General features: G+C 37.6%; 14 protein-coding genes across 14 annotated transcripts; 5 read left to right on the forward strand and 9 right to left on the reverse strand. All coding sequences in view use genetic code 12, as the record gives it.

The window, feature by feature from the left end:
- Nucleotides 1-15: 15 nt before the first annotated feature.
- Nucleotides 16-3,471, reverse strand: DASC09_063890 (Zn(II)2Cys6 transcription factor; the record flags this gene model as incomplete). Its single annotated transcript, XM_064999973.1, has 1 exon — nt 16-3,471. The coding sequence occupies one exon, from the start codon at nt 3,469-3,471 to the stop codon at nt 16-18; it is 3,456 nt and encodes a 1,151-aa protein (XP_064856045.1).
- A 154-nt stretch (nt 3,472-3,625) lies between these two features.
- LYS5 (holo-[acyl-carrier-protein] synthase) lies at nt 3,626-4,429 on the forward strand (the record flags this gene model as incomplete). Its single annotated transcript, XM_064999974.1, has 1 exon — nt 3,626-4,429. One exon carries the CDS (start codon nt 3,626-3,628, stop codon nt 4,427-4,429), a length of 804 nt encoding a protein of 267 aa, XP_064856046.1.
- A 143-nt stretch (nt 4,430-4,572) lies between these two features.
- MNN10 (alpha-1,6-mannosyltransferase) lies at nt 4,573-5,709 on the reverse strand (the record flags this gene model as incomplete). The annotated part of the gene is made up of 1 exon (XM_064999975.1): nt 4,573-5,709. One exon carries the CDS (start codon nt 5,707-5,709, stop codon nt 4,573-4,575), a length of 1,137 nt encoding a protein of 378 aa, XP_064856047.1.
- Nucleotides 5,710-6,594: 885 nt separating this feature from the next.
- DASC09_063920 (SUR7/PalI family protein) lies at nt 6,595-7,944 on the reverse strand (the record flags this gene model as incomplete). Its single annotated transcript, XM_064999976.1, has 2 exons — nt 6,595-7,834; nt 7,892-7,944. 2 exons carry the CDS (start codon nt 7,942-7,944, stop codon nt 6,595-6,597), a joined length of 1,293 nt encoding a protein of 430 aa, XP_064856048.1.
- A 1,415-nt stretch (nt 7,945-9,359) lies between these two features.
- On the forward strand, nt 9,360-11,981 carry DASC09_063930 (ribonucleoside-diphosphate reductase large subunit; the record flags this gene model as incomplete). The annotated part of the gene is made up of 1 exon (XM_064999977.1): nt 9,360-11,981. The coding sequence occupies one exon, from the start codon at nt 9,360-9,362 to the stop codon at nt 11,979-11,981; it is 2,622 nt and encodes an 873-aa protein (XP_064856049.1).
- Nucleotides 11,982-12,209: 228 nt separating this feature from the next.
- On the reverse strand, nt 12,210-12,645 carry DASC09_063940 (uncharacterized protein; the record flags this gene model as incomplete). The annotated part of the gene is made up of 2 exons (XM_064999978.1): nt 12,210-12,413; nt 12,607-12,645. 2 exons carry the CDS (start codon nt 12,643-12,645, stop codon nt 12,210-12,212), a joined length of 243 nt encoding a protein of 80 aa, XP_064856050.1.
- Nucleotides 12,646-12,648: 3 nt separating this feature from the next.
- DASC09_063950 (J domain-containing protein) lies at nt 12,649-13,434 on the reverse strand (the record flags this gene model as incomplete). Its single annotated transcript, XM_064999979.1, has 1 exon — nt 12,649-13,434. One exon carries the CDS (start codon nt 13,432-13,434, stop codon nt 12,649-12,651), a length of 786 nt encoding a protein of 261 aa, XP_064856051.1.
- Nucleotides 13,435-13,643: 209 nt separating this feature from the next.
- Nucleotides 13,644-14,738, reverse strand: TAF4 (Taf4p; the record flags this gene model as incomplete). The annotated part of the gene is made up of 1 exon (XM_064999980.1): nt 13,644-14,738. One exon carries the CDS (start codon nt 14,736-14,738, stop codon nt 13,644-13,646), a length of 1,095 nt encoding a protein of 364 aa, XP_064856052.1.
- A 235-nt stretch (nt 14,739-14,973) lies between these two features.
- Nucleotides 14,974-16,083, forward strand: RCL1 (rRNA-processing endoribonuclease; the record flags this gene model as incomplete). Its single annotated transcript, XM_064999981.1, has 1 exon — nt 14,974-16,083. The coding sequence occupies one exon, from the start codon at nt 14,974-14,976 to the stop codon at nt 16,081-16,083; it is 1,110 nt and encodes a 369-aa protein (XP_064856053.1).
- Nucleotides 16,084-16,807: 724 nt separating this feature from the next.
- Nucleotides 16,808-18,031, reverse strand: SKI8 (SKI complex subunit WD repeat protein SKI8; the record flags this gene model as incomplete). Its single annotated transcript, XM_064999982.1, has 2 exons — nt 16,808-17,962; nt 18,029-18,031. 2 exons carry the CDS (start codon nt 18,029-18,031, stop codon nt 16,808-16,810), a joined length of 1,158 nt encoding a protein of 385 aa, XP_064856054.1.
- Nucleotides 18,032-18,257: 226 nt separating this feature from the next.
- DASC09_063990 (uncharacterized protein) lies at nt 18,258-21,077 on the reverse strand (the record flags this gene model as incomplete). Its single annotated transcript, XM_064999983.1, has 1 exon — nt 18,258-21,077. The coding sequence occupies one exon, from the start codon at nt 21,075-21,077 to the stop codon at nt 18,258-18,260; it is 2,820 nt and encodes a 939-aa protein (XP_064856055.1).
- A 2,242-nt stretch (nt 21,078-23,319) lies between these two features.
- Nucleotides 23,320-24,626, reverse strand: PDX1 (Pdx1p; the record flags this gene model as incomplete). The annotated part of the gene is made up of 2 exons (XM_064999984.1): nt 23,320-24,494; nt 24,557-24,626. The coding sequence occupies 2 exons, from the start codon at nt 24,624-24,626 to the stop codon at nt 23,320-23,322; spliced, it is 1,245 nt and encodes a 414-aa protein (XP_064856056.1).
- An 858-nt stretch (nt 24,627-25,484) lies between these two features.
- Nucleotides 25,485-25,853, forward strand: DASC09_064010 (uncharacterized protein; the record flags this gene model as incomplete). Its single annotated transcript, XM_064999985.1, has 2 exons — nt 25,485-25,517; nt 25,551-25,853. The coding sequence occupies 2 exons, from the start codon at nt 25,485-25,487 to the stop codon at nt 25,851-25,853; spliced, it is 336 nt and encodes a 111-aa protein (XP_064856057.1).
- A 92-nt stretch (nt 25,854-25,945) lies between these two features.
- On the forward strand, nt 25,946-26,287 carry DASC09_064020 (uncharacterized protein; the record flags this gene model as incomplete). Its single annotated transcript, XM_064999986.1, has 1 exon — nt 25,946-26,287. The coding sequence occupies one exon, from the start codon at nt 25,946-25,948 to the stop codon at nt 26,285-26,287; it is 342 nt and encodes a 113-aa protein (XP_064856058.1).
- Nucleotides 26,288-26,442: the final 155 nt, after the last annotated feature.

The raw sequence follows: 26,442 nt of genomic DNA on the forward strand, positions 1-26,442 counted from the left end.
CTGGCTCAAGCTAATTCATACAGATTGAGAGTTAATTTGGTTGAACAAATCATTAACATCAATGTAGAAATCTTCTATGAGCAATTCCAAAGGATTGTATTTTTCATTATCCAACACTGGATTGAATAACGCTTCATGCGACATTAGTGGCTGTTGTTGTTGCATCATCGTCTGGTTAGCATTATTGGCGGCGGTGGCGGTGGTGTTTTCAACATATCCAACATTGTAATAATCGGCCCCGAAACTCGAGGAGACATTTAATCGCGGGTACGACGTTGTTGAATCATTATTGAATTGCGTGTCGTTACTCTCACCGTTGAGTTGACCTGGAGATTGCGCAACACTCTTGACAGGAATCCTCTCGAATTCGGAAGGGTTCGGTGGCACAACCTCATGATTACTGCTAGCGCACTGTGCTGAGTTTCCGAATTTCTGATGAGTCGGATTATGGAATCTTTCATTAACAGAAGAAGAATCATTGGCACCAGTCCCATTGGTTACCTTTGGCAGTGACATCATTTGCCATGATAGATATCCTGGGGGGTTGAATTGCTGCTGATCTACTAGCGGTTGGTTTGGGATACCATTTGGTGATGGTGAAGGTCTTTGGCTAAAAGCCGGTGGTCTAAATAAGCCACTGGTGTCTTCCAATGCTGTCTTTGTCTTCCCTGTTTCACCCACAGGTTCACGAGCATTATTGTTGTTGTTGTGTTTGCGGTTGTTTGTATTGTTTGAAGTATTGGCTTCTTTGAAATTCTTTACCAAGTTTCTTGCTTTAAAATATGAATAAAAATACAACGAGATTTTGTATGGCACATAAAACACGTAATAGTCTTTCAACTTGTTTTGAACATTTTGGAAGAAAAATTTGAACACCAAGTTTGCCAATTCCAACTTATTATTATAAAAATTGTAGTAGGTGTAGTCATTCTTGACGAAATCTTCAAAATATTTATACTGTTTTGAAAGGTTACCATCGGCATCATGCACCAATGGATATTGGTTACCACTAATACAAATCTCATTGAAATCTTTATCAGAAAACGAGGAACATGGAATCTCATTGATTAGTTCATTACCATTTGCTCTAATGTTTTTCATATTCTTGTCGGTACCATTGAAAAAATTCTTGAAATTATTAGAGAAATCATTTGAATCCCCCTCAACCAGGTCATTATTACCCTTCAGATCATTATAAGAAAACAACACGCTAGAAAATATGAAATTTGAGGTTCTGGTAATGACCTTCAGAATTATCTCAAATAAATATATTTTCACAATCCTATCCATAGCTTTGATTTCTAGAAACTTCTTAGTACTTCTGATAATCAAAACCACAAAATTGGTAGCTTGGTTGGCGTAGAAATTGGTATATTTGGCAAGATCCCTATCTTTAACATTATCCATTTTTCTAAGAATCATGAAGATCAAATTATACAATGTGAAAATGATATCGATAATTTCAATCTGTAGTTTGATTTTCTTGATGAATTTCATAAACTTGTGGCCATTTTTAGGTAACTGGTTATCTTGAACAATTGGATTTGATAGACTCTCGAATACAGGCTGGAAGAAATCTCTGTTATTATAAAATTTGATCAAATTTTGGATATAAAGCTCCAATTTAAATATCGTCAAATTTTTGCACTGTAAACTATTGATTTGGTAACACAAATTTCTGACAATTGGGGTGAAATAATCAAACATGGTATCATCGAAATCACCATCATTACTAGCCTTTTTATTCAATACAGCAAACTGCCTATTGATCTCGAATTCACTAATATCTTCACTATAGTGATCAAACATAACCCTTGACGAAGTCTCGGAAAATCTCAAATCATCCACCAGCAAAGGATACCCTAAATCAAAAGATTGTCTCAAATCAATAAAAGTCACATAGCGCCATATATTCTTCAACATTTTACGATATTCTGGTGTCTCAGCACCATAATTTTTTTCGATATCACGATGCAAGCCACACATCATCACCATATTCAAAATTAACGTATGCCACAAGTGTCCATCGGAACTATCGCCACCTTCACCTTCATTCAAATGAAACATCTTATCAACTTTTAAAAACAATAATGCTTGGATAGATGTGATCAATGGTCGTTTCATCATTTGCAATAATGATAGAAGCTTTGTAGAATAGTATACCAAAACACTTTCATATTTGGTGGCTTCGTGATTCAGTAATTTTGGGTTAATGGAATCGAATGGGGAGTCGGTGTATAGTAAAGAAACTTTCAATAAGGCAATAATCAAAGCAAGTTTTGACAAGTCCCCGTGTCTATGAGTGATAACAATTTTGAAATCGTTTTTGTTTAGGTCGTTGGTATCCATTTTTTCTTTTTCAGTTTTAAGTTTGAAAATGTCATTGAAAATTTCATTGATGTATGATCTGGTGACAAACGGATACAACCAGTCTAAAAGCTTATCAAAGAAGATGTTGACATGTTGAAACATTCTCTCATAGTTTGGAAGAAAGTTTAGCAAATCGGCAAAAAATTCATTATCATTATTAATACCTGAAGACAGACTGCTCATTTTCAACGGTTTCATTTGGCCATTTGCATTATTTTCTATTATATCATAGCATCTATCAATGTTGAACGGGAAATAAGCTGCATATTCCAAATTTCTTCTTGTCGATTTGAAACGCTTTCGATCTTTTGTGGTCAACTTGGAGATTAATTGGTAAATCTCAGAAAAGCTTTTATTAAATGTTATAGCAGATCTGAAGCAGGTGGGGCCAAAATATATGGTTCTATTTGGCTTGAATCTCATGGTGTTGATGTCGGAAACATTAATATTGAGAAATAGTAAATTGTCTCTTTTGATATCATGATCAGTCACTCGACTCTGATCACACAATAATACAGAACCTTCGGGATGGTGATTTTGATCTATTTCGATATCTAATGACTTGAGAATTGCATTCTCCTTCTCCAATAATTCGATCTTGAGGTTGAGATACTCCACACTATCATTATTATTCGAAGTCAAACTATTTGCAAAATCATTCAACAAAATCTTTCTCTGATTAATTTTTGATAACTCATTCCTCAAATCCTGGTTCTTTGAATCCGATTTCTCAGGGGCTGATCGTGGTTCCATACATTCGTTATGGTCGTGATTAGGCTTGTATCGTTTCGAGTCATCACTGGGAGTCATTTGTCTTAATTTCAAGTTCTTGCGCCGCTCGGCTCTTGGATAAATTATTTTCCCCTTACTATCAACGTTGTCTAACACAGCAGCCGCGGCAGCAGCAGCCTTTTCTACGGTGTCGTTGTAGATACATTGGTCCAATGGATACTTTCTGACTTTGCAAGATGAGCAGATGGGCTTCGCCCGATCGCACTTGATTTTCTTTCTCCGGCAACTGGTGCATGATATAATAATTCTGTTCCTCTTTCTCACATTTTCATCCTTCTTATTGATGGAGATATCTGTTTCTTGGACCATATTGCTTGTCCTTTTTAAAGAAAAGAAGCCAATTTAGTTGCGTCTCGCTATGATATGCTACAAGGATTGATGGCGTAATTTTTCATTTATTTTTATTTTTTTTTTTTTTTCTCCCATTTTGTTGGTAATGCGCCCCATCACGTCAGGACCACCAATGGACCCTACAATAACCAAAGGCTATCAGGCCTTGAAGGAGAGGAAGGACTATATAATAGTTTTTTTGCTCCCCATAGATGCCTTCTGGTTGGAAAATGAGTTCAATTTTGAGGTCTCCTTGCGGCTTTTGCCGTTGCGGAACCAATTGAAGGTGAAGAATCAGAAGTATTTCAGAGATCGATGCTTGGGGTTGGGGAACCAGTTGCTCCTAGTATATGTGCTATGGCTAATGAATCAGAGCTGGTCGATAGAACAGGTGTTACTGAGGCTCCATCATGGCTCCAACGGCAAGCCTATGTTTGAAGATGTTGACTTCAATCTCTCAAACGATAAGGAATCGTTACTCAACAGTATGGCAATTGCTGGAGGAACAGTAGGATTAGACACCATCAATTTCCATCTAATTAATCGACAGTTTGTTGATGAGATTAAGTTGGGAACCCTTCATGATTCTGAGTTGGCATTATTGGAGAAGCAGACTGAAGAAGAAGACTATTTACGGTTGTTTGCTCAGTTGTGGAGTTTGAAAGAGAGCTATACCAAGTATTTGGGGACAGGATTGATAGGAGTAGATTTGAAGCAGTTGGAATTTCGTAACGTCAGATTGATCACAACTGCTGGTGATTCAAATACCGGAATACAATTGTACATTGATGGGAAAAGGAAAGTATTAGGTGCGATAATGACACGACTATACAATGATCAAGTGTATTATTCAGTTGTTACCGATAAAGACTCGCCCAGTCTCCAGGAAATTGTAGTCGGTCTTAAAGATTTGTGTTCCGTGTTAAATAACATATAGATATAACTTACAATTAGAATCAATCAATAAGGAGAAATGAGGTATACGATGAATAATTTGGCCAAATAAAATAGTGGAAAGACGAAATTATAAAATCAAAAGAACATAAAAAAAAAAAGAAAAAACGGATTTGCTATACAAAATCACCAAAACTTATACCAAGGCTTTTTATGCAATCTTCTATCGACGCTCTTGTAGTATTCCATTTCAGCCCAACAATCTCTTCCCCATTCACAACCAGCCATATTGACGACAAAATCTCTGTCATTTTCATTGTAAAAGAACTGAGGATCATCAGCTTTATCAGAACATGCCCCAGGTGGGAAGGCATTGATTGATTTCAATGGCAAAAAGCCAATTCTCTCTCTAATCCACGGCTGAGTTCTGTACAAAGTTTCAAAAGCATCTTGTTCTTTATGTTCCCAGATCATGTGCATCTGCTCATAAAACGCAGGATCCCACCAAATATCCAAAAGTAATTCTGACCATGGTGACTTCTTGATCAAGAATGACCCCAAATTGAAACCCCCACAATCCTGTGTGATTAACATTTCCACCGGCGAATTCTTATAATCGGCGTAAGGGATATTCAAGTCCAAGTTCAAAGGATTGAAATCTTTTTCATTGGTGATTCTGTATGTTAAGTTGTTCAAGTTGTTGAAAATATGTTCTTCAAGCGAAAGTTGAGGTTCGATGATGTAAGTGTGCAAATCTAACCACCAAAACCATTTAGTGTTTGGGAACTGGCGCATGGTTTGCTTGAGAATATCGACCTTCTCCCAGGATTCTCGCCATTCGTGAGAGTATCTTCTCTTTATCGTCATGTCCTTGATGGTCAAACCGTACCCGTGTTTATTGGCATAATATTTCTTGTTATTAATAGAACTTCTTTCCACCGACCACTCTTGAGCCCCTTTCCATTTCAAAACCCCACCTCCTTCATTTGCTGCCAATATTATCACGATTTCTGGATCCTTGTTCAAGATTCTTTGCTGCAATTGTTTGAATCTTCCTGTTGGGAATTTAAGATATACAAAAAACATCAAAACACAGGTTAACAACATTAGAGTCTTTTTGAAGCTAGAGAGCATCATCTTCACCGATGCAAAAGGTGATCTCTGCTTCTTCCGTGGCTGGAGAGCCGCATAAGGCGGGATTATTTGAATATCCTTCTCGTGATCCATAGTTCTGCTGGTTGGAGGACGAGAGTTTAGTTGGCTGGAGGGAATCAGATCAAAAAGTTGTTTATACTCTCGTGTCTCTGAATGGAAAATAACCATGATGTGTTACCCGGTGTTTATAATTATTGATAATTTGGTCACGTGCATGACAATGTTCTCTTTGGAGAGTAAGTGAATTCACCGCTTAACGGATATAAAAAGGAAGCTGAAAATAGATATGGACTGTAAATATATAACTTCTATGTTGTTTCTAGTGTAAATTAAAGTGAAAAAAAGAATTGTAGACGTAGCTAGCAGATGAATGGTAAAAAATAATGACTGGGACGGGATTCGAACCCGCGCATCCGAAGAAATCACGGCCTTAACGTGACGCCTTAACCACTCGGCCACCCAGCCTCAGATGTTGGGGTGGAGATGTAATTTTCTCACACCAAAAGTATTTCTTTGAGTGTGGTTTTTGCGTCTTATTGCATAAACATGCATGTTGTTATCGTCCCCCATTCCAATTTTGATGTACTAAAGTTAATAGTTCAGTGTTGGCTGTGAAGGCTGATTGATATTTAAGTATTGATGATCCAAAATATTAGGACTAGGACTGTATTAATATTGGTTGTATTTAATACTAACTATTTGCTTTCTTCTCTATTTACTTATATCATGTATTGTGGTTAGTGGATCCTTAAATGGTGGATCTTCTTCTTCTTCTATGACTGTGGAAAATTCAATACAGATATTCAAATATCAGTATTTTCTCGTTTCTCATTTTTATAATAGAAGATACAAATTTGCCAGTATTTCTGTTTCATTTATGACAACCAATTGTTCTGTAGGCTCGTACAAATTAAAAATATAAATAAAAAAAACTGCCCTGTGCAGTAAAAGTAATGCCTTTACATCATTACTCGTAAACTTTACCCCTATACATATATATATTAAAAGTAGTCTCCATTCGCAACTTCGTCATTAATTGTTCCCCATACACCATCACTTTTCTCCAAGCACCCGCCTATCATTTTCATCATCTTTCTTTGATTTCTCCACTTTCTTCTGGGCTGCCTTCAGCGACGCTTCCTCTTTAATGCTGATGATTTTTGGTCTTTTTAAAGATCTTCTGGCTATAATAACACTTGGATACTGACTTTCTGTCAAAATAACATCTTCAGCACCTGAAGGTCTGGCAAAAATACCCTGATCTGTATAATCGCCCAAATCCTGAATATCCTGAGGAGATGGAACAGCAATACTATCTTTCTTGTGGTCCAAATGGGCGAGGCTAGGAGCATTTTCTTTCTCTACCAGCTTTTTAAATACCGGTTCTTGATGGCTAATTCTCCAGTCTTGCAGTGAACTAATACTGTTTGAATACCTAGAAGGCTTATTAACTTTCTCTGTCTCTTCCACTAAGACGTCGGTATTGTCTGGTTTTACTACTGGCTCTTTGGCTTGAGGGATCTTTTGAGTGGCCCTTTCTTGGGTCTTTCTTTTAGGCGCTAATTGATTTCTCATAGTCATTAATCTCTTGTATCCAGATATGGGTTGCATTCTATCTAAGTCACTACCGGATTTCCCGCTATTTTGTTTTTGTTTTTTTGTTTTATAGTCATTTTTAGATTGATTCACTTTCCTTTCGTGTCGCATATAACAAAGACTGATTATGCATAAAGCTACCGTCAACATGAGAATGAATAGACTAGTCCATGTTAACGCCATTAAATTCGCTCCCACACTAGCAGATAAACCAGAGCTCTGAAAAGCATTTCTCACCCTCACAGTGACTACTGTAATACAAACTGAGGCGATGATGCTAAATACGGTTGCCAACAATAGAGACGCCCCAAAGAATTTTGTTAAAATTCCACTTGGTTTGCAAATGATTCCAAAAGAACTGAAAAACGCCAAAAGAGAAAATAGAAGTGCGAGGATATGGAAAGCATATGCCACTTTGGAAAGATGATAATATAAATTTTGATGATTATTGAAATCAGAAGGAACATTTGACCGGCCAAAGTTATCAGCAGGGGAAATTGGATATCCTGCAGTAGAGTTCCCACAATCATGATTACTACCATTTTCTACTCCGCAAAGTTCGTAGTATGTCCACCGTGATGTTGAGTAAGGTGCATTTTTTATTGATGATGTATTAGCTTGTAGCCAATAAAGATGAGCGAGTCCCGAACTTGTGGAAGCACCATTAAGAACAATAAAGAAGAGAATGACGCAGGTACTAAAATAATTGTCAGCAAACGTGCTTTACCGAACAAAACGTGTATACGAAACTTACCCAGCAAGAAGCACGGGTACAAGAAAACTGATAAATCTTGATTTGGAAAACATTTCTGGTTGTGCTTAACAATATATTTTGTAGAATATAAAATCCAAAAATTATACAATATTTCTTAATTTGCCAGAATATGAAAAAAAAAAAAAGTATTACTGATATTATGCATTTGCAGTGTAGCAATCTCAACTCCCGTTTCTTTTGAAATCTTGAATCAGTTGGACGTCAGAAAGACAACCAATTTTTTTTTTTTTTTGGAATATAAAATGTGTGAATAATTAGATTATCATATTTGAAGATACATATGCATGTGATGGTAAACAACGTGGTAGTGTCCAATTTTCGCTTTACTTTGGTAACCATTTTCATTTGATATTGACCACCCTTATAAGGTAGATCAAAAATCACGGCTAACAATATTTTAAAACTCGTTAATCAATTTTGGGTTATCAATTAATATGGCTTTCCACAAGTCACCCAACGCTGGCAATATATCAATGACCTCGTAGCACATGTTGCATTATGGCTAAGTTAGTTTTAAGTGAATTAGCGATTCTCTTTTGTGCCTTTGTTATTGTTATCTATTATTTTTGATTTATAAAATCAGTATGTTATTACAAACAAGACATATCGTTGTTTTACAATATATTTGTATATTCTGAAGAATGCGAGCCCATTTCGGTCTTGGTGCTGAAAAGACGCGACCAATTGGCACCCCCCCAGAAGATGACCCAACCTCAATGTATTAACATAGCCGTAAGACACATCATTATAACAACCAGTTTTTTACTTTGCCTTACTTTCTGAATCACATAAATCTTTCATGATAAGTGACGGTTATTTTAAGAACCTTGCAAAAAAAAAAAAAAAAAAAAAAAGAAAAACTAGCCCTCTTTTGGGGTTGTTTAGCTGCCCAAAGAAGGTTTTGTTGCTTCTTCAACATCTATTGTTTTGATGCGACGCGTAAATTAAATAATTTGTCAGCAAAAGATAAATAAACAAAAGAATTTTTAGAGATGAGAGATTGCCAATTGTGTTTATTAATTCTAGATCAGTTTCTTTGATTTGTATATTGTTAAGCGTCCTATTTGGTTATTTACAAATAACTAAAATGGGCTGTACAACATCACATAGAAACTGCTACGTGCAAATATCAACGATAAATATAATATATCTTAATATTATCATTAATTCATCATTTCATCATATGTTTAGTACGCGTCACAACGCGTCATTTAACTGATATTTGAAGCCCCGAAGGGAAAAAAGACGCGTTTTTTTTTCTTCCTGAAATTTTTTTTTTTTTCGTCGCGTCGTCGCAGAGAATATTTAAATTGGACGCGCGCCACCTCTTTTTTTTTTTCCCTTTTTAATTATATTATTTATTCTTCTTTCTTCATACACATTTAATTAACTTTTTCAACCCCTCCCCTCCCCAAATTCTCTCATAACTCATATATATATAATCAAGATGTATGTCTACAAGAGAAACGGGAAAAAAGAACCAGTTCGTTTCGACAAGATCACCGCCAGAGTCTCTCGTCTCTGTTACGGTCTTGACCCAAAACATGTTGATCCGGTAACTATCACTCAGAGAATCATTTCTGGTGTATACGAAGGTGTTACCACCGTCGAGCTTGATAATTTAGCTGCTGAAACCGCTGCCTATATGACCACTGTTCACCCTGACTACGCCGTTCTTGCTGCCAGAATCGCCGTGTCTAACTTACACAAGCAAACTACCAAACAATTTTCAGCTGTTGTTCAAAGCTTGTTCGAATATATCAACCCAAAGACTGGTAAGCATGCCCCAATGGTCTCAGAAGAAACCCGTGATATTGTGATGAAGCACGAAAATGAACTTAACTCCGCTATTGTCTATGATCGTGATTTCAACTACAACTACTTCGGGTTCAAGACTTTGGAAAGATCTTACCTCTTGAGAATTGATGGTAAGGTTGCCGAAAGACCACAACATTTGATCATGCGTGTGGCTATTGGTATTCACGGTGACGATATCCCAAAGGTCCTTGAAACTTATAACTTGATGTCTCTTAAATATTTCACCCATGCTTCTCCTACTTTGTTTAATGCTGGTACTCCAAACGCTCAAATGTCGTCTTGTTTCCTTGTTGCCATGAAGAACGATTCCATTGATGGTATTTTTGAAACTTTGAAACAAATGGCCATCATCTCTAAGCACGCTGGTGGTATTGGTTTGCACATTAACAATATTAGATCTACCGGCTCTTATATCGCTGGTACCAACGGTACTTCCAACGGTATCATTCCAATGTTGAGAGTTTTCAACAACACCGCCAGATATGTCGACCAAGGTGGTAACAAGAGACCAGGTGCCTTTGCCATTTACGTTGAACCATGGCACTCCGATATCTTTGATTTCATCGACATCAGAAAGAACCATGGTAAAGAAGAAATCAGAGCCAGAGATTTGTTCCCAGCATTGTGGATCCCAGATCTTTTCATGAAGCGTGTTGAGAAGAACCAAGAATGGACTTTGTTCTCTCCAAATGAAGCCCCAGGCTTGGCCGACACTTATGGTGAAGAATTCGAAGCCCTTTATGAAAAGTATGAACAAGAAGGTCGTGGTAGAAGAACAGTCAAGGCTCAAAAGTTGTGGTATTCTATCTTGGAAGCCCAAACTGAAACTGGTACTCCATTCATGGTCTACAAGGATGCTTGTAATAGCAAATCTAACCAAAAGAATCTTGGGATGATCAAATCCTCAAACTTGTGTTGTGAAATTGTCGAATACTCTGACCCAGAAGAAACTGCTGTGTGTAACTTGGCTTCTGTTGCCTTGCCAGCCTTTGTTGAAAGTGATGACGACTCTTGTACTTATAACTTTCAAAAACTTCATGAAATTGTCAAGGTTATCGCTAAGAACTTGAACAAGATCATCGACCGTAACTTCTACCCAGTTCCAGAAGCTAGAAGATCTAACTTCCGTCATAGACCAATTGCTCTTGGTGTTCAAGGTCTTGCTGATACTTTTATGATGTTGCGTTTGCCATTTGAATCTCCAGAAGCCAAGGAATTGAATGCTCAAATCTTTGAAACCATTTACCACGCTGCTATCGAAGCTTCTACTGAGCTTGCTTCTGTTGAAGGTACTTATGAAACTTACGAGGGTTCCCCAGCTTCTCAAGGTCTTCTCTCCTTTGATTTGTGGAATGTCAAGCCATCTGAATTGTGGGACTGGGATCAACTTAAGGAAAAAGTTGCTAAGCACGGTTTGCGTAACTCTTTGCTCGTTGCCCCAATGCCAACTGCTTCTACTTCTCAAATCTTGGGTTACAATGAATGTTTCGAACCATACACTTCCAACATTTACTCTCGTCGTGTTCTTGCTGGTGAATTCCAAATTGTCAACCCATATCTTTTGAAGGATCTTGTTGAAATGGGTCTTTGGTCTACTGAAATGAAGGACCATATCATTTCTGCTAACGGCTCTATCCAAGATTTGCCAAACATTCCACAAGAGCTCAAGGAGTTGTACAAGACCGTTTGGGAAATCTCTCAAAAGAAGATTATTGACCTTGCTGCTGACCGTGGTCCATTCATTGATCAATCTCAATCCATGAACATCCACATCCGTGCTCCAACCATGGGTAAGTTGACTTCTATGCATTTCTACGGTTGGAAAAAGGGTTTGAAGACCGGTATGTACTACTTGCGTACTCAAGCTGCTAGTGCCGCCATTCAATTCACAATTGATAAGAATAGTGCCAGTAATGCTGGTAAGCTAGAGGCTAAGGAATTGGTCAGAAAGAAGTATGTTCCAAAACATCAACAAGGTGCTGCCTCTTTTGAATCACAAGTAATTGCCCCAGTCGAAGTCAAATCAACCTCTACTTCTAATATTGCTTCATCCGTCTCCACTCCAGCCACTGTTGCCGAAGCCTCTACTCTTCCCGAAGAAGTTTCTAACTTGTCATTGAAGGAAGAAACTACCGAGACCACTAAGTCCCTTGATGATCAAATTAAGGAAATGGAACAAGACATTTTCAGTTCAAAGGTAATTGCCTGTGCTATAGATAACCCTGAATCTTGTGAAATGTGTTCTGGTTAAAGATAGATTTGTTTTTTTTATTTATTCTTCTTCTTCTAGACAATATTGCAAAACTTTTGGTGTATTTTTGTTTCAATTTCGGGTTATTTTCTTTTTATTTCTAATCTTAGTTTGCTTTTCATTTTAGTATTTTAATATATTATAATACATGGTTCGTTAAAAAAAAAAGTTATTCATAGTAGAAAAGTATACCTCCTGCTAAGAAGTGTACCTCATACGATGAAAGGGTCAGTTACCTACAAGAAAATTCACCTCTTCAGAGATTGGGAAAATTACTAACGATCTAAAAAAGTTCGCTTTCAAATAATAGTCTTCCAAATAGACAATATCAAGGGCTCTTACGACGTAATTCAAATATCGGCAAATGACCACTAGTTTCTCAGCAGCACCGGCTTTGATGGCCAGTGGCTTTACATACCCAGTTGGTGAAAACTAAATTAATGAATGTAAACAACTAAATAAGAGTTCTGGAATATGTACTTCTTGAACAAAGAATGAAAAAACCTAAAAGTAGAAGGCAAAAATATTTAAAATGTGATGCAATCATTAATTGATGATGAGAAAAAAATAAAAATAAAATAAAATACTATAATACATTAAATGACCCCCTATATATTACCGATACCAGTTTCACACTGACACCATTCAAGGAATAAGAAAACATCTTTTATTCGCTTTCTTTTTTCTTTTGTTGACGTTGATAAATACTGTGATACCTTCTATCCCCATTGATCATATCTTCTGCGCCTTCCCCGAAAACTTCTCCCATCTGTTCCATTTTCCTCTTTAATAGCATCTCCTCAATCCGTAACTGCTGCTTCAAATGAGCATCGTAATCGAAATGTGGCACATCATACTTGGAAGAACTATTAGGCATACCATGGAACGTAGACTTCACATTTGGATTGTACTGCTCGCCGTAATGCACCCGGTTTCTTGAGAAGTTAAGCCCCGAAGCAGAGTAATAATGGCTTCCTCGGGATCGAGAATAATACTTGGCCTCGCCATAATATTGATTACGATACTCTCCACTCCGCGAGGCATGATGGGTGCCAGCTCCGAATGACGAGCCACCATGTGGAGATTTCTTGATCTTGAGATCGTAAGTGAGCCTTCGTTTGGCATCGGAGAGGATTTCGTAACTGGCCACCAATTTGATATAATTCTCATCGTTGATTTTCTTTTCCTCATCGCTGAGGGCGTCGTACTTTGGATTGGCCTTGACAATGTCAGGGTGATAAACCTTGGAGAGCTGCTTGAATCGACGCTTTATATCTCGATGTGATGCCAGTGGTGATATTCCTAGCATTTCGTAATGTGTCATATTATTCTGTGCAAACCGTAATGGTAAAGCGTACGAAGGGATAGCGTTTGATGGGCCTGAAATGTTCAAAATCCCAGAGGTATGAAACGCTCGTACAATGGGAGCCAGTATTCCTTGTTTCCACGGCATAACGAAATCACAACGCTAGTAACAAACCAATGAAACCTCCTAACAATTCGTTTGGGATCTAAGGGTGTTAAATAATAAAATGATTTTGAATCAAAAAAACGCGATGCCTTCCCACGCCCAGGGCGCATGACCAAACCGAGCTTCCCACCAACATCGACTACAAAAAGCTTCTTCCATTTTATACGCCAGTATCAATATTACATTGCAATCTATCTATATAAATCCTTGAGTTTTGCATAACTTTTAAGAAGCGTCTTATCGACTCCTCTACGGCGGTTTTCAAGAGCTTTCACAAGATCTCTGACACTGAAAATCTCCTCTTGTCTGGCTTCTCTAAACCTTACCCCCTTTCCCTCATTACTTTCTGAATTGGACTTCGAAGATCCAAGACCAGAGCCTCCACGCGATCCTCCTCCAGTCATCCAACTATATGTCTTGGTTCTGCCTGTAGTCATCATTGCCGCCGTGGCGTTGGCAGCACGATGCGAAAGCTCTTCGGTATTTGGTTTTCCCTTCCCATCATCCACTTCGATCCCAAGTTGAATTTTCTTAGTGGTTCTCTTTTCTTCAAGTTCCTTTTGCTTAGTGGCAAAATCTCTCAATGCCTTTGCTACATCACTTCGCGAACCGCTGCTACTCTTAATATTTCTTCGGCGATGTTTCGAATACATCACCACATCCCTTAGAATTGGTGCCAACATTTCCTCACAAGCAACACTCAAGAAATCAGCAAACTGCTTTTCTTGGCCATTGGGAATCTTTAGACCCTGGTTGGTGATTTGCTGTTTTGCGTACCCCAATACCTGGGAACGTACAATAAGCGGCGCCAAAGGGGCATCAGCGCGCTTTATTGGTGCTGAACCATTACTGCTGCCTAGTCCAAGCTTATTCTTATGTTTTTCAGATTCTCGATGTAGAAGGTTTTCTTCTTCTTTAAGATCAACCCCAGTTCCGTAGAGCGCATCCACCACCTTATCAGGATCTGTTGGAGAAAGCCCTCCTTGCTCCTTTTTATTATTTGTATTTGATGCTGGCGCTGGCGTACCAGGGGTCGCTGATGGTGTTGTTGGATTTATTGTCTTTGTGGCTTTCCCTGTTGTTGGTTTATTTGCTGTTATTGTTGTTGTTGTTGTTGTTGTTGTTGTTGTTGTTGTTGATGATGATGGTGATGGTGATGTTACTGGTGCTACTTTATTCTGTGGCGGCAACACAATGCCTGGCTGTTCGTACTTCACTCGCTTCTGATCATTTCCTGATACTCCTCCTGGGAACTCTCTCTTCTGCTGATTGTAATTGAGGTCCATGATACTACTAAACTGCCTTGCCCTTTGTTGTTACTAGAACAACAAGCCAAAGTAAATTAACTCCTCAAAAAAAAAAAATGTTTTTGTTCAACGGTAAAAAGATACCCGGACACTTATCCATAAAATATATCCGGGTGACAGCATCGCTTCGCAAAAGGAAAAAAAAATATTTTTCACTCATCTTTCAAGTAATACTATACTTTATCATCTACCTCTATGATAATAGTACCAAATAATGGCTAAACAGTTGGTGACCTTGGAGTCACATAGAAATTTCAGACTCCGGCTTGTACTCGCGACTCTTGCCCATGTTCCAGTGAAAATTCAAAAGATTCGGGCTGATGATGTCAACCCTGGTCTTCGTGATTATGAAATATCGTTTCTTAGACTTTTAGAATCCCTCACTAATGGTTCTACCATCGAAATATCTTACACCGGTACCACCGTCATATATAAACCAGGGCTTCTTATTGGTGGACAATTGACTTTCAATTGTAACCCATCGAGAGCTATCGGCTACTACATTGAGTATATTCTTCTTCTTGCACCTTTTGCTAAGAACAAGTTCTCCATCGTGTTCAAAGGTATTGATTCCGATTCACACGAAACTATTGGTCTTGAAGGGGTTAAATGGGGGCTATTGCCAATCATGGAGAAGTTTGGGGTACGAGATGTGGAGCTCCGGATTCTTAAACGTGGAGCTCCACCAGGCGGTGGAGCCGAAGCTCATCTTATGGTTAACCAATTACTCGCAGCTCCATTAACGATTCATGCCCTTGAATTACCAAAGATTGCTGCCCTTAGAGGGGTGGCTTACCTGACCCGTGTCAGCCCTAGCATTGTGAATAGAATTGTTGAAGCGGCAAGACAGGTGTTCAGTGAAACTGGGTGCAGAACCGATATTGTCGCCGACGCTTGGAGAGGGGAAGTCAGTGGTTCGTCTCCTGGTTGGGGGGTCACTTTGGTGGCGGAATCCAAAAAGGGCTGGAGGTTTTTCGTTGAGGAAGTCGGGTCTGCGGGGGAGACCCCAGAAGATATTGGTACTAAGGCTGCTTATGAGTTATTGGAAGAAGCATCCATGAGTGGAGTGGTATGCCGTAGTCAGTTGCCTTTAGCTTTGGGATATATGGTGATTGGTAAAGAACATATTGGAAGAATGATAATCAATAAGCAACAAGTTGATCCAAACTTTATCCACTTATTAAGGGATGTGAAAAATCTCGTGGGGGTTGAGGCCCACATCAAACCTTGTGACGATTATCTTGACGAGCAGGATGTTGATGACTACTTGGTGCTTATGGTGAAGGGTGTTGGTTTCACTAATGCTAATAAGAAAATTGCTTGATTAAGGGTGTGTACTATATTTTTTGGATTTCAAAAGCAATATATATATAATTCATGAATTATATCTTAATATCACTTGGGCAGAATATATTCTATGATCTTTGTAAACTATCTTTGAGTATCGCGATAAGGAGATAGATTTCTCAGCTAGGTATTATTTGTTTAATATAGCCACAAGCACCAGTATTCATATGAATGAATGAGCTAGTCATTTTTACGATTGACGTAATTTATAATTGGAATTATATAGTATTTTCACCCTTTTTTATTTGTTGGTCCTAATAAAATTCCATAATTATGTAGAACATGATCTATTGAACTCAATTATAGTATCTGTTAGCTCTTTGGTGACTATTTTTAGGCTCTACTTGAGAAAACACCCATTAAAACCCACGCACATCTTTAAAAATCAATGATCAGAAGAGAAAAAATAAATCAAGGTATATTAATTTATAAATTATGGAAAGTTTTCACCAAAATTAAAATCAAGGCAAAAACATCAAAATATGCAAACATCGGCCAGGAACCGCTTTTAGAAAACCAAAAAAGGCATAAGAGCCTAAGTCAATCTCACTCATTATCATCTATGACAAATAAATAAAGTAAAAGATGCTTTCATTAAATCAGCGAGGACTATAGCCAAAATACTATAAGATCTAGCCAGCAAAAGAGTTAATCTTCATGCTTTTCTTTCCTTTTCTTTTTTTTTTTTTTTTTTTTTAGCTTCAAATTCCCCCAGCTTCACGGAACCATCTAACTCCACGGTCCATACCAACACATACAATCCCATCATTTGTTAAAGAACCAGTGGCGGCTCTAACCCCCTTGTGAATAAATTTGGCATCCAAGATCCCCACCAAGTCACCATCTTGGCCATTTTCACTTTCAGACTCAGCAAAATCGGTCATTGAATTAGTTATTGTCGCCTCTTTTTCCCTTGAATCGATACTCCATATTCTGATTTTTCCATCAAACCCAGCAGACAACAACAAATCTCCGTCTTCGTTGAAATCCACCGCAAAAATCCAACCCTCATGGGCATTGACATCGATATTAGCAGACGAAGAATGCGTAGAAGTGGTCAAGCTTCCAATGATTTCCCCGTACTTTGTGTCGTAGAGAGATATGTTCCCAAACTTACCAGAATCGTAACCGCACGCTAGGATATCTCCCGATGGCGAAAACTTCAACGCTCTAATAGCAGATGAAACTGTAGTACCACTCGATTCACTAGTTATAGAAGGCTTATGAAAAGTGAACACCGGTCTGCAATTACGAAGCTCAGAAACAACAATGTCACCATTGGCAAACCCTGTCGCCACCAACGCAGCGTTTGGTGACACCGCCAACGACATGGCAAAGTTAGACACTTTTGGTTCAACAGTCCCGAAATATTCTAAACTGAAAGCGGGAGTTTTCTGATCATCCACATTAGCCATAAACTTGTATACTGTGGTGTTCCCATTTGATTGAGTCGCCACAAACCGATGATCTTGATTAAGTGGATCTTTGACAAACTCAATTGCCCAACTGGCGGTGCTTGCACTACTCAATTTCAACGATGTAACTTTTTCCACCTCATTATCGGTCGTAAGCTGGTAAAATACTACTTTCCCAGAGAAAGTGGTCACAGCGATCAACGTCACTTTGACGGAATTGATGACATCCTCAAATGCTGTAACATGATGGAGCCCCATCTTATCAACAAATACCTCCTTCACATGGTCCTTAGCACTCTGATTCTCAAGAATATTATTGAACCAAAGCTTAAGATAGCCATCACCTGAAACTGTCAATGTGTATGGTTTTGTCACCGAGGCACCATAAATATCTGATTTATGAACCTGTCCTGCATTGGCAGTAGCAATATATTGTTTCCCCTTGAGGTCATGTTAGTTTGTGCTTCAGAAAGAAAATAATATGACGAGCAAACAGCAACCACTTACCATGTCTAAGATATTTATAAATGACTTAGAAAGCAATATCCAACAAATAACTGTTAGCGTAATATCTCATCAGTTTCCCTTTCCCTAAGATTATTGTTGATGAATTTTTCGAGCGCTCCTGTGGTTATGCAGCCCTGCATATAAGCTACAGTATGTCGAACATCGAAGTATTTGTTATTAATATTAATATTATTATTGTTATCGCTATTATTGTTCAAGACAATAGTACTTATGATAATGGTAAATAGAGCAATCTTTCTTGCTCGAAGTTCTCATGTATCTTCCTGGAAATGAACTTGTCATCTACCTCAGTAAATAATGCCTCTCTAGAATGTTTGGCGATATCATTCAATATTTGTTTAAATTGGTCTGTCAAGTCTTGCAATTTACCTTCAGTACCCACAAAATTCAATAAATGATAGAAATCCGCAAGAGAAACTAAAAGATTCTCTCTCAAGAATTGGGTAGATGATGATTTATCCTCGTTCAATGTTTCACTAACCACAGCCAACGTTTCCTTGAAAAATGTCAATAAAGTGATGATTATCTTGACTCTGAACTTCTTAAAACCAGGAGATTTATACAAATCCAAATAATCGCTTCCAATAGAGTCTTTATCCCCACTAACGAGGAACTCACAGAAGTTGTACAACAATAATGATACGCTTGTCGAGGGTAATGTTGGCAAACCGTCTTCCCATACTTCCTTCTCCGTAGGCATCTCAAGGTGTAATTCATGATCTGGTTTTTCTTTAATGCTGGAGAAATTCACAGCAGTAGCACCGGTATTTAATAGTGTATCCACGGAGATATCATTCTCGATTTCTGCCGCAAGAGTGGTGAAAGATGAGTTGGGTATTGTTTTAGGTTTGTCAATAGTAATTTTTTCTAATTCACCTTCATCAAACGACAAGAATCTTTTGAGAACAATATGAACGAAATCTTGGTAAAGCTCTTTGGTAAATTCTGAGGTGATTCTTGAGTAATAATAATCAATGACTTCATTAGTTCTCTTAAATATGAATGAAATACTTTCTTTCATTTTATTGTTAGTTTTTGAAGAAAACTCACTTTGATCACTATCAATAACCAATAAATCTTTCAACCCCTGATCTTTAATTGATTTACGGAAGATCAATAAAACTTTTAAAACATCAACGTAACTAATGTACCCATTTTCTGTTTCTTTTGAGACTAACCCGAATATTTGTTCCAAGAAATTCGTAAATCTTTCAAGTAACAATTTTTCAAAATACTGTTCCCGAATTTCATCATAAATTACCGTAAAGTGGTCCTTGTACTCTGTCAAGAAAGTTTCGATAGCCTCAGAGTTCTGATAAGCATCAAAATCATGATCATTAAAGAACTCTTCGTTGATATTCATCTCATGTATCATTGGATCACTCCCACTAGAATCGAAATTATTAGAAATCAAATTCTGCATGATGCCAACGTTAAATACTTTCAAAACAATTTTCAAATTAGAAAAAAAATTTATCAATTCACTTGATACATTGATTAAGTTTGGAGGAGATGTTGTTGTCGTTTTCTTTGAAAGATCTAGGTTCATGGATGTCAAACTCGAAACTTTCAATAAGTAAGCATTTACATCCTTAATTTGCATATCATTCTCGGCTGTTGACCAAAGTCCTTCATTAGAATACTCAGTTATTGGTTGGGTATGAAGATAAGTGGCCATACTTTTAGACACTGACATGATTTGGTCAATTTGCGTAGCTAAAATATTTGTGATGTTGGTTTTCCAGATAATAATCAAGTTTTTCAAAAGGTCATCGCCATTCGGTAACATGAGTGTGGTAAGCGCGCTCGAATGGATACTCTTGAACTCTTTGACTGTGACCTTTATTAAGTCAATTAGTCTGGTGAATGGTTTATGAGTTTTGCCGGAACGTACCAGGGAATGTTCGATCGCATAATTCAAACCCTTTTCAAAACTCTTGGAAAAATTATTGACGATTTCTGATTTCCATAGCTTGATAATATCCATAAGGGCTGACTCATCTGAAAATTGATCTTTATAATTCGACATAGAGTACGTGAACTCACAAGAACTCAAAAACTCATCAAAACCATCGAAATTATTAAGAATTGATGCGTATTTGGACTTCAAATTGGCCTTAAATTGTGAGCTCTGAAAGTTCAAATTTTTGATTATTTGATTGAGGAAAGTCTTTGGGAAACTGCCATATTTGTCTGGGAAAAACACTTCCAAGTAGGTTAGTGACAAGTATAAGTAGCTAAGGGTATTTCTAAAAGTTGAAAGATTTTTGAGATTGACAAAAGCAGGGTGCTCGAAAAGGTTAGTTAACACCTTTGATTTCAAGTCAATATAGTATTTCAAAATGCCAAACAAGTCCAAATTCAATACCAATATTAGGGATACTAAAACGGTTATGAAGGCATTATTGTTTAGGTATTCTATCGAGTGGCTATTTGACTTTATTATCAAGCCCGACAAAAAACTCAAATATTGACTCTTCAATCTCACGAACTTTTGATATAGAGTATTTCTTTTATCGTTCAATTCTATCTTTACTAGCAATTTTTCAAACACATAAAACTCTTTGGAGATATGGATTAATTTAACATCAATCAACGGGTTGAAATTCAAATTCTTGGCAAGATGGTTCTTGACAGAGATTACCAAACCATCAATAGAGCTTTGTAAAGTTAAAAATGCCACTCTGAGAGATTTTTCATTGTTTTGGTTCAGTTTATTAGTATTCAAAACATTGGTATCGATGAATACGTGATAATTCTTCAATAATTTATCCAAGTTTCCGGTTTGGTTGTCATTCAATTCGCACAAATCACTGAGTTTCTTATCCTGATCCTGAACTATCTTGTTCATAAGCATGATATTTTCAGCTGTTGACAAGAGAGATCTATATTTTGACCCTACTAACGTTCGCAATTCATTGGTCTTCTCATCAGATTGAACCTCCAAGTTATGGCTTATTTCTCTGATTTGGCTTATCGTTAGTGAGCGGAAAAGCTCAGCAGCCTTAGCCTCATTATCCTGTACCATTATTAATAGCTTTCCAGCTATAAGTGTATCGAATGGGGGAGATAGTATATCTATCACAAGCATTCATCAGAGATAATGATTTAAACACTTCATCACTCTCATTTCCGTGATCAATGGAAAAATCTAAGCGTGATCATGCACGTGATCATGCTTATAGACAAGTACGCTCAAGCGATATCGGGGCCATACTATGACCACAGCTCATTGACGAGTAATGTTTTGTGTTGTTCTAATGTTCTATGCATCGATCCAATACAATGCTATCAATGTGTATGTACTAAGCAATATATACCGGTGTTACCATGGTTAGATTCTTCCGGGTTTGGAATTTACATATCATGAAAGGAAATCTTTACTCAATCTTGACACCTCTCTTAGAAGGAGAACACCAATTGCTCGACCCGGACTATTAACCAACTTCGAAATGGATGCTTTATATAATCATTCTGCTGTAGTTCTAGTACAGCCAGTACAACCCACCATGGTGCAAACTCTGTGATTGCTCCATCCCGACATCATGATGATGCGAACCCTGCTACTACGAATGCAGATACCAAAAATCAAAGTTGGAGTACTTTTCGTGATAAGATTCCCCAAAAAATGTATTTTCAGCGAATACCTACACTCGTTACGTCAAGAGATATTCTTTGGTAGACTCTGATAATCCCACAGGTACGAGCCGGAAAATCCACGAGAATTAGCATTGCAATCCCTAATGAATCTAAAGGTCAATACACAAACCGACTTCTCTGACTTGTTTTTCGACATTCATGCATCCAAGAAAGCTTTTTTATTTTCAAACCAAGAAGAGCTAACTGAGGTAGAAATACGATCATTCTAGCCTAGTAAATCTGTACACTCCAAATCAGATTATTAGCAATGTGACTGCTGAGGAAAGGATTACCAATACAAAAACAAAAAAAGATGCAAGCCCAACAAAAGATACAAAAGCAACAAGAAATTCAAGACCAACAAATGACTGAAGGACAATAATTACTCTGGTCGACAAGGCTAACGCCAAGAATTTATCGTTCAACAGATCATTATTTCTTCTCTTTTTTTCTTTCATCTAATTTTCTTTTTCAATACTAATTCTCAAATATTGTATTCATTATGATTAATATACATATGTCCAATAAGCTGTTCCAAGAATCGTGCCTTTTTTTTTTAATCATTTGCTTGATATCTTCTGGCTTCTCCCATTTGATATATTTCAGGAACTATTTCAAAAAAAGCAACTGATATAGGATAATTTCTTCCTAACTCAAAACTTGAAAGATTCTAGATGTAGCTTTCATCTATCAAACTAAGAAGGTACTCCCGATTTCTATCTCCAAGTTTTGGTTTCCTATTAATGAACTTGTCAACTCTTTTATCGTGTTTCTGTTCTACATTAATATTTTTGGAAACAAATGAAATAATATGGTTCCAATAATCAATTCCCGTCACTCTAGGTTCTGATTTTTTGTATGAGCGTTACTACTGTATCTGTCCTAGTAATATCGAAGTAATCTATTTTTAAATTCTCCTCGAGTGAATGGAACACGAGGTCTTGAGGATTGATATACCTCTCTAACGCTTCGCTCAAGTTTCATCAATAATATCCTCATTAGGCGGATGGATTTTTGTAGCACCACCATTTTCTTCACCTAAATGCTACGATAATTTGCATATATATGTGTGTTTGAGTCTAAATGCTGGCGAATTTTTCAGGAAGCAGATTAATGCGGTTGTCAATTTTGTCCGTCTATAATTATCAGATCTTTATCTACCAGTTTCTAATGCAAGGGTCAATTTCCTGAGCCTAATCTCCGCTTGTAGTTTTCTCGTCTTTCACCTTCAGTCAACAACTCTCCATATAAATTATATATATATATATATACGCAGACGGAAAATTCCTGTTTTAATCTCTCAATGCTTTCACTTTGTGTATTGCTTTCACTTTGTGTACTGCTTTCACTTTCTTACATAACACAAAAGATGGAGAGTGGAATTTCAATGACAACAAGAATATAGATATAGATATTCAAACATTCAAGTAAAAATTCCAAATACAATATAAAAGACTGTAAAACAAAAAATACAACTGTATGAGTGATTCAAACCGGGATACTCGCACAGTACAATTAATCATCATATAATTATGTTCCTCTTTTATGGGCTTACTTTGCTGCTTATCGATGTTTTTATTGTAGACACGCGTTTCAATTTTATTGATTAATCCAATTTGATATCATTTTTTCTAAGTAACGTTAACAAATTCATCGAACTTCTTCATGAACAACTTAGCCTTTTCTTCGGCATCAGCAACCTGTTCATTAATGACCAATTCGACTTCGACGGTTGGTGTTTCATGTGATTCAGTAGAAGGAGCCGATTTGACTTCAGTTAGGAGGTCAAAGATGGAAGGTTGGCCAACGGATGGAGTGACCTTGGATTCAGGTTGGTTGATCTTGAAGTTGACCTTGAATCTGTCAACTCTTGATGGAATGCTGATGATATCTTCAAACAAGTCATCGTAGAAGTCTGATTTAACTGGATGTCTTTGCAAAGCGTAGGTTTGGGACTTCTTAACTGCTTCACTAACAAATTCATAAATGGTAAATGGCTTGACTTTTCCTAAGGAGGCTTCGCGTAATTCTACTATTGATGACAAGTCAAATGATTGTTTAATAACCTTTGGTTCTGGAATTGATGGCTTGGCAGGGACAGCGGCATCAGAGGAAGATTTTGCTTCTGTAGCACTGTCCGAGGATTCTGCCTTAATTGGGGCACCTTGGATATTTGAAAGATCTAATTTTTCATGGGCTTTGAAGTAGGTAGCAATGGCACCAGCAGACTCTTTAGAAATCTTTCCCAAGTAAAACAACACATCCCCCTTGAGTAATCTGCCATTTGGGCCAGTAGCTTCAATCTTCTCGAGGGCATCTTCTTTAGAAATCCCGTTGGATTCTAAAAGGGTCAGCACCGATGGGAAAAGGGTTTGTGATGGGTTGGCCTTGTTAAAGATACCAGCTTCAGCAGATATTGGTTTGGAAGCTTTCTTTGGAGCAGTCTCAGGTTTTTTTGGCTCTTGTTTTTTTGGCTCTTGTTTCTTTGGGGCTTCGGTTGCTTCTTCTTTTGGGAACTCCAATTTCGATATGTCGTCTTCTGGTTCAGCAAGATAGGCAATGGTTCTCCCGACTGGAATATCCTTGGATCCATTTGGCAACAAGATCTTTGCCAATATACCGTCATCTTGGGCTTCGACATCGATCTGAGCTTTGTCGGTTTCCACTTCCAAAAGAACGTCACCCGAGCTGTAAGCTTCCCCCTCTTTAAACTTCCATTCAACAACACCACCTTTATCCATCGTTGGGGACATGGCAGGCATACCGAATTTAGTGGCAGCAGCCCTCAATACTGAGGCATGAAATACTATATTGGTAAGTTAGTATTCATGGAATAATAATATAAAAAAAAAAGATTGATATACTTACAGCGAACATTGACATTTTGGAATCTAACCACCCCCGTGGATGCTCTGCTAAAGGCTCTAACAGAAAACATTGTTTTTCTTTTTCCAAGACACACAGGATAACCGCAAAGTTGTTTAAATTTCGCTAAGAAACAGCCAATTGCAAAAGCACACCCGGTTAATAATTACAGAGGCACAACAAAGAAACTGGTGATGGGGCCATCCTGCAAAAAAAACGCTGCGATCAACTGATGACTTCTTTTATCACGTGTATGATCATGTGTTTGAGTGAACAGTATCATGTGATTATCCTCCGCGGCCGGAAAGTATATTCCCACCAGGGCTCATAACCATCAAGTAATCGGTACCCTATTACTGGTATATAGTACTAGTTACATCTGTGTTAACTAACAGTGAAATTCTACTGCTGATGCTGAAAGACTGAGAAATTACAGCCGTGTTTCTTTACGGGGACGTGGTGGAAAGAAATCAAGATGAATTGGGTCATAGTGGTTGTAAAATTATTGTTGTTACTGCAGTGATGGAATGACTAGGATTGGATACATATTCGTTGCGTACAGAAATAGTCACGAATCCAATTGATCACAGTAGTTTAGAAAAATATTCCTCTGATTGGCTTAAGAAATCTACTTAAAGAGCTGTGGAGTTTTATATCATGTACTTTTTTTTTTCTGTGAAGAACCTTCGGCCAACGGTCTGATGATAATGATGATGATGATGATGATGATGATGATGATGAAAGTAATGGTTTTGATGCAACAGTACCCCCAATTGGAGTTTTCTCTCAGCAAGAGAGCGAGATCCGCTAATCAAAAATATTAAAGTCGTTCATTACAAATTTTCCAAAGAGACAAGCTCCCCCAAGGAGTCCTCAATAGATTTGGTGATTGAATATGCAAAAAGATTATTCCTTAAACTTTTGTAAAGAAATGCTAACATTTTTTGATTCTCGTCCTGAAGCGGTCTTTGAGAATATTCACTAACATTCCTTTAAGATTGCAAATAATCATATTTCCTACTACTCGCCATTGGTCATCATGTTGATCTCTTTATTGAAGAATGAGAAAATTTGCAAACATTTGAAGCAAAGGGATTTCAAGCGAGAATTGTGGTATAGAGCTGGTAAGGGCTACGGTATTGACAGTATTGAAAACGACAAGGTCTTTTTTTTTTTGGAAATGAGCAATATTGAGGTATATCATTCAAAAGAAACTGGTAATGTCGGGCCATTCCCTGGTGGAGGCCCAGACCTTTTCCAACCTGTGGCATGGCTGTATTTCATTCATGGAAAATCATGAACTTGCAAAGTTTTTGTAAAAAAAAGCAAGATATCTTTGATGTCCTTTTGGGGTGCTCGTATTCCAGAACAAGGGAAGAATTTGTGATGATCATGAAAGATGAGATCGATGTGCTCAATAACCTTGGCGTGTTACAGAACCAAAAGATAAATGTCATCCCAATTATTAAAAAGATTTCTGCATCACTTACCGGATTATCTAATACCACCTATCTGATGCCCGAACCAATCAGAATACCAGACATGATGCTAATGTTTTTTCCAGCTCTCAAAGTATTTTTGGATGTAATTAACTGTTTCTCGATTCATCAACTTAAGATGATGCTAAAGCTGTTTAATGACTCCCCTCACAAACAACGGGATATCTTCAAAATCATCAAGAAGATCCGATCTCCTGAAAGGCCCAAGCAAAAGAATTTTCAGGAAAGATGTTAGCTCATCTCAAGTGCCTAATAAATGATTATTTCCACTTTCATCTTTTGATGAATGGTGGGGACTTTACAGAGAAGGACGTGATTTTCCTTCAAAAATTTCCTTGTCTGCTCTTTGATAAATTTCCTTACAAGTATCCGATTGGTTCTGAATAGAAG

Source organism: Saccharomycopsis crataegensis (assembly GCF_037102585.1).
Source record: "Saccharomycopsis crataegensis DNA, jcf7180000000098, whole genome shotgun sequence".
Classification (NCBI taxonomy): domain Eukaryota; kingdom Fungi; phylum Ascomycota; class Saccharomycetes; order Ascoideales; family Saccharomycopsidaceae; genus Saccharomycopsis; species Saccharomycopsis crataegensis.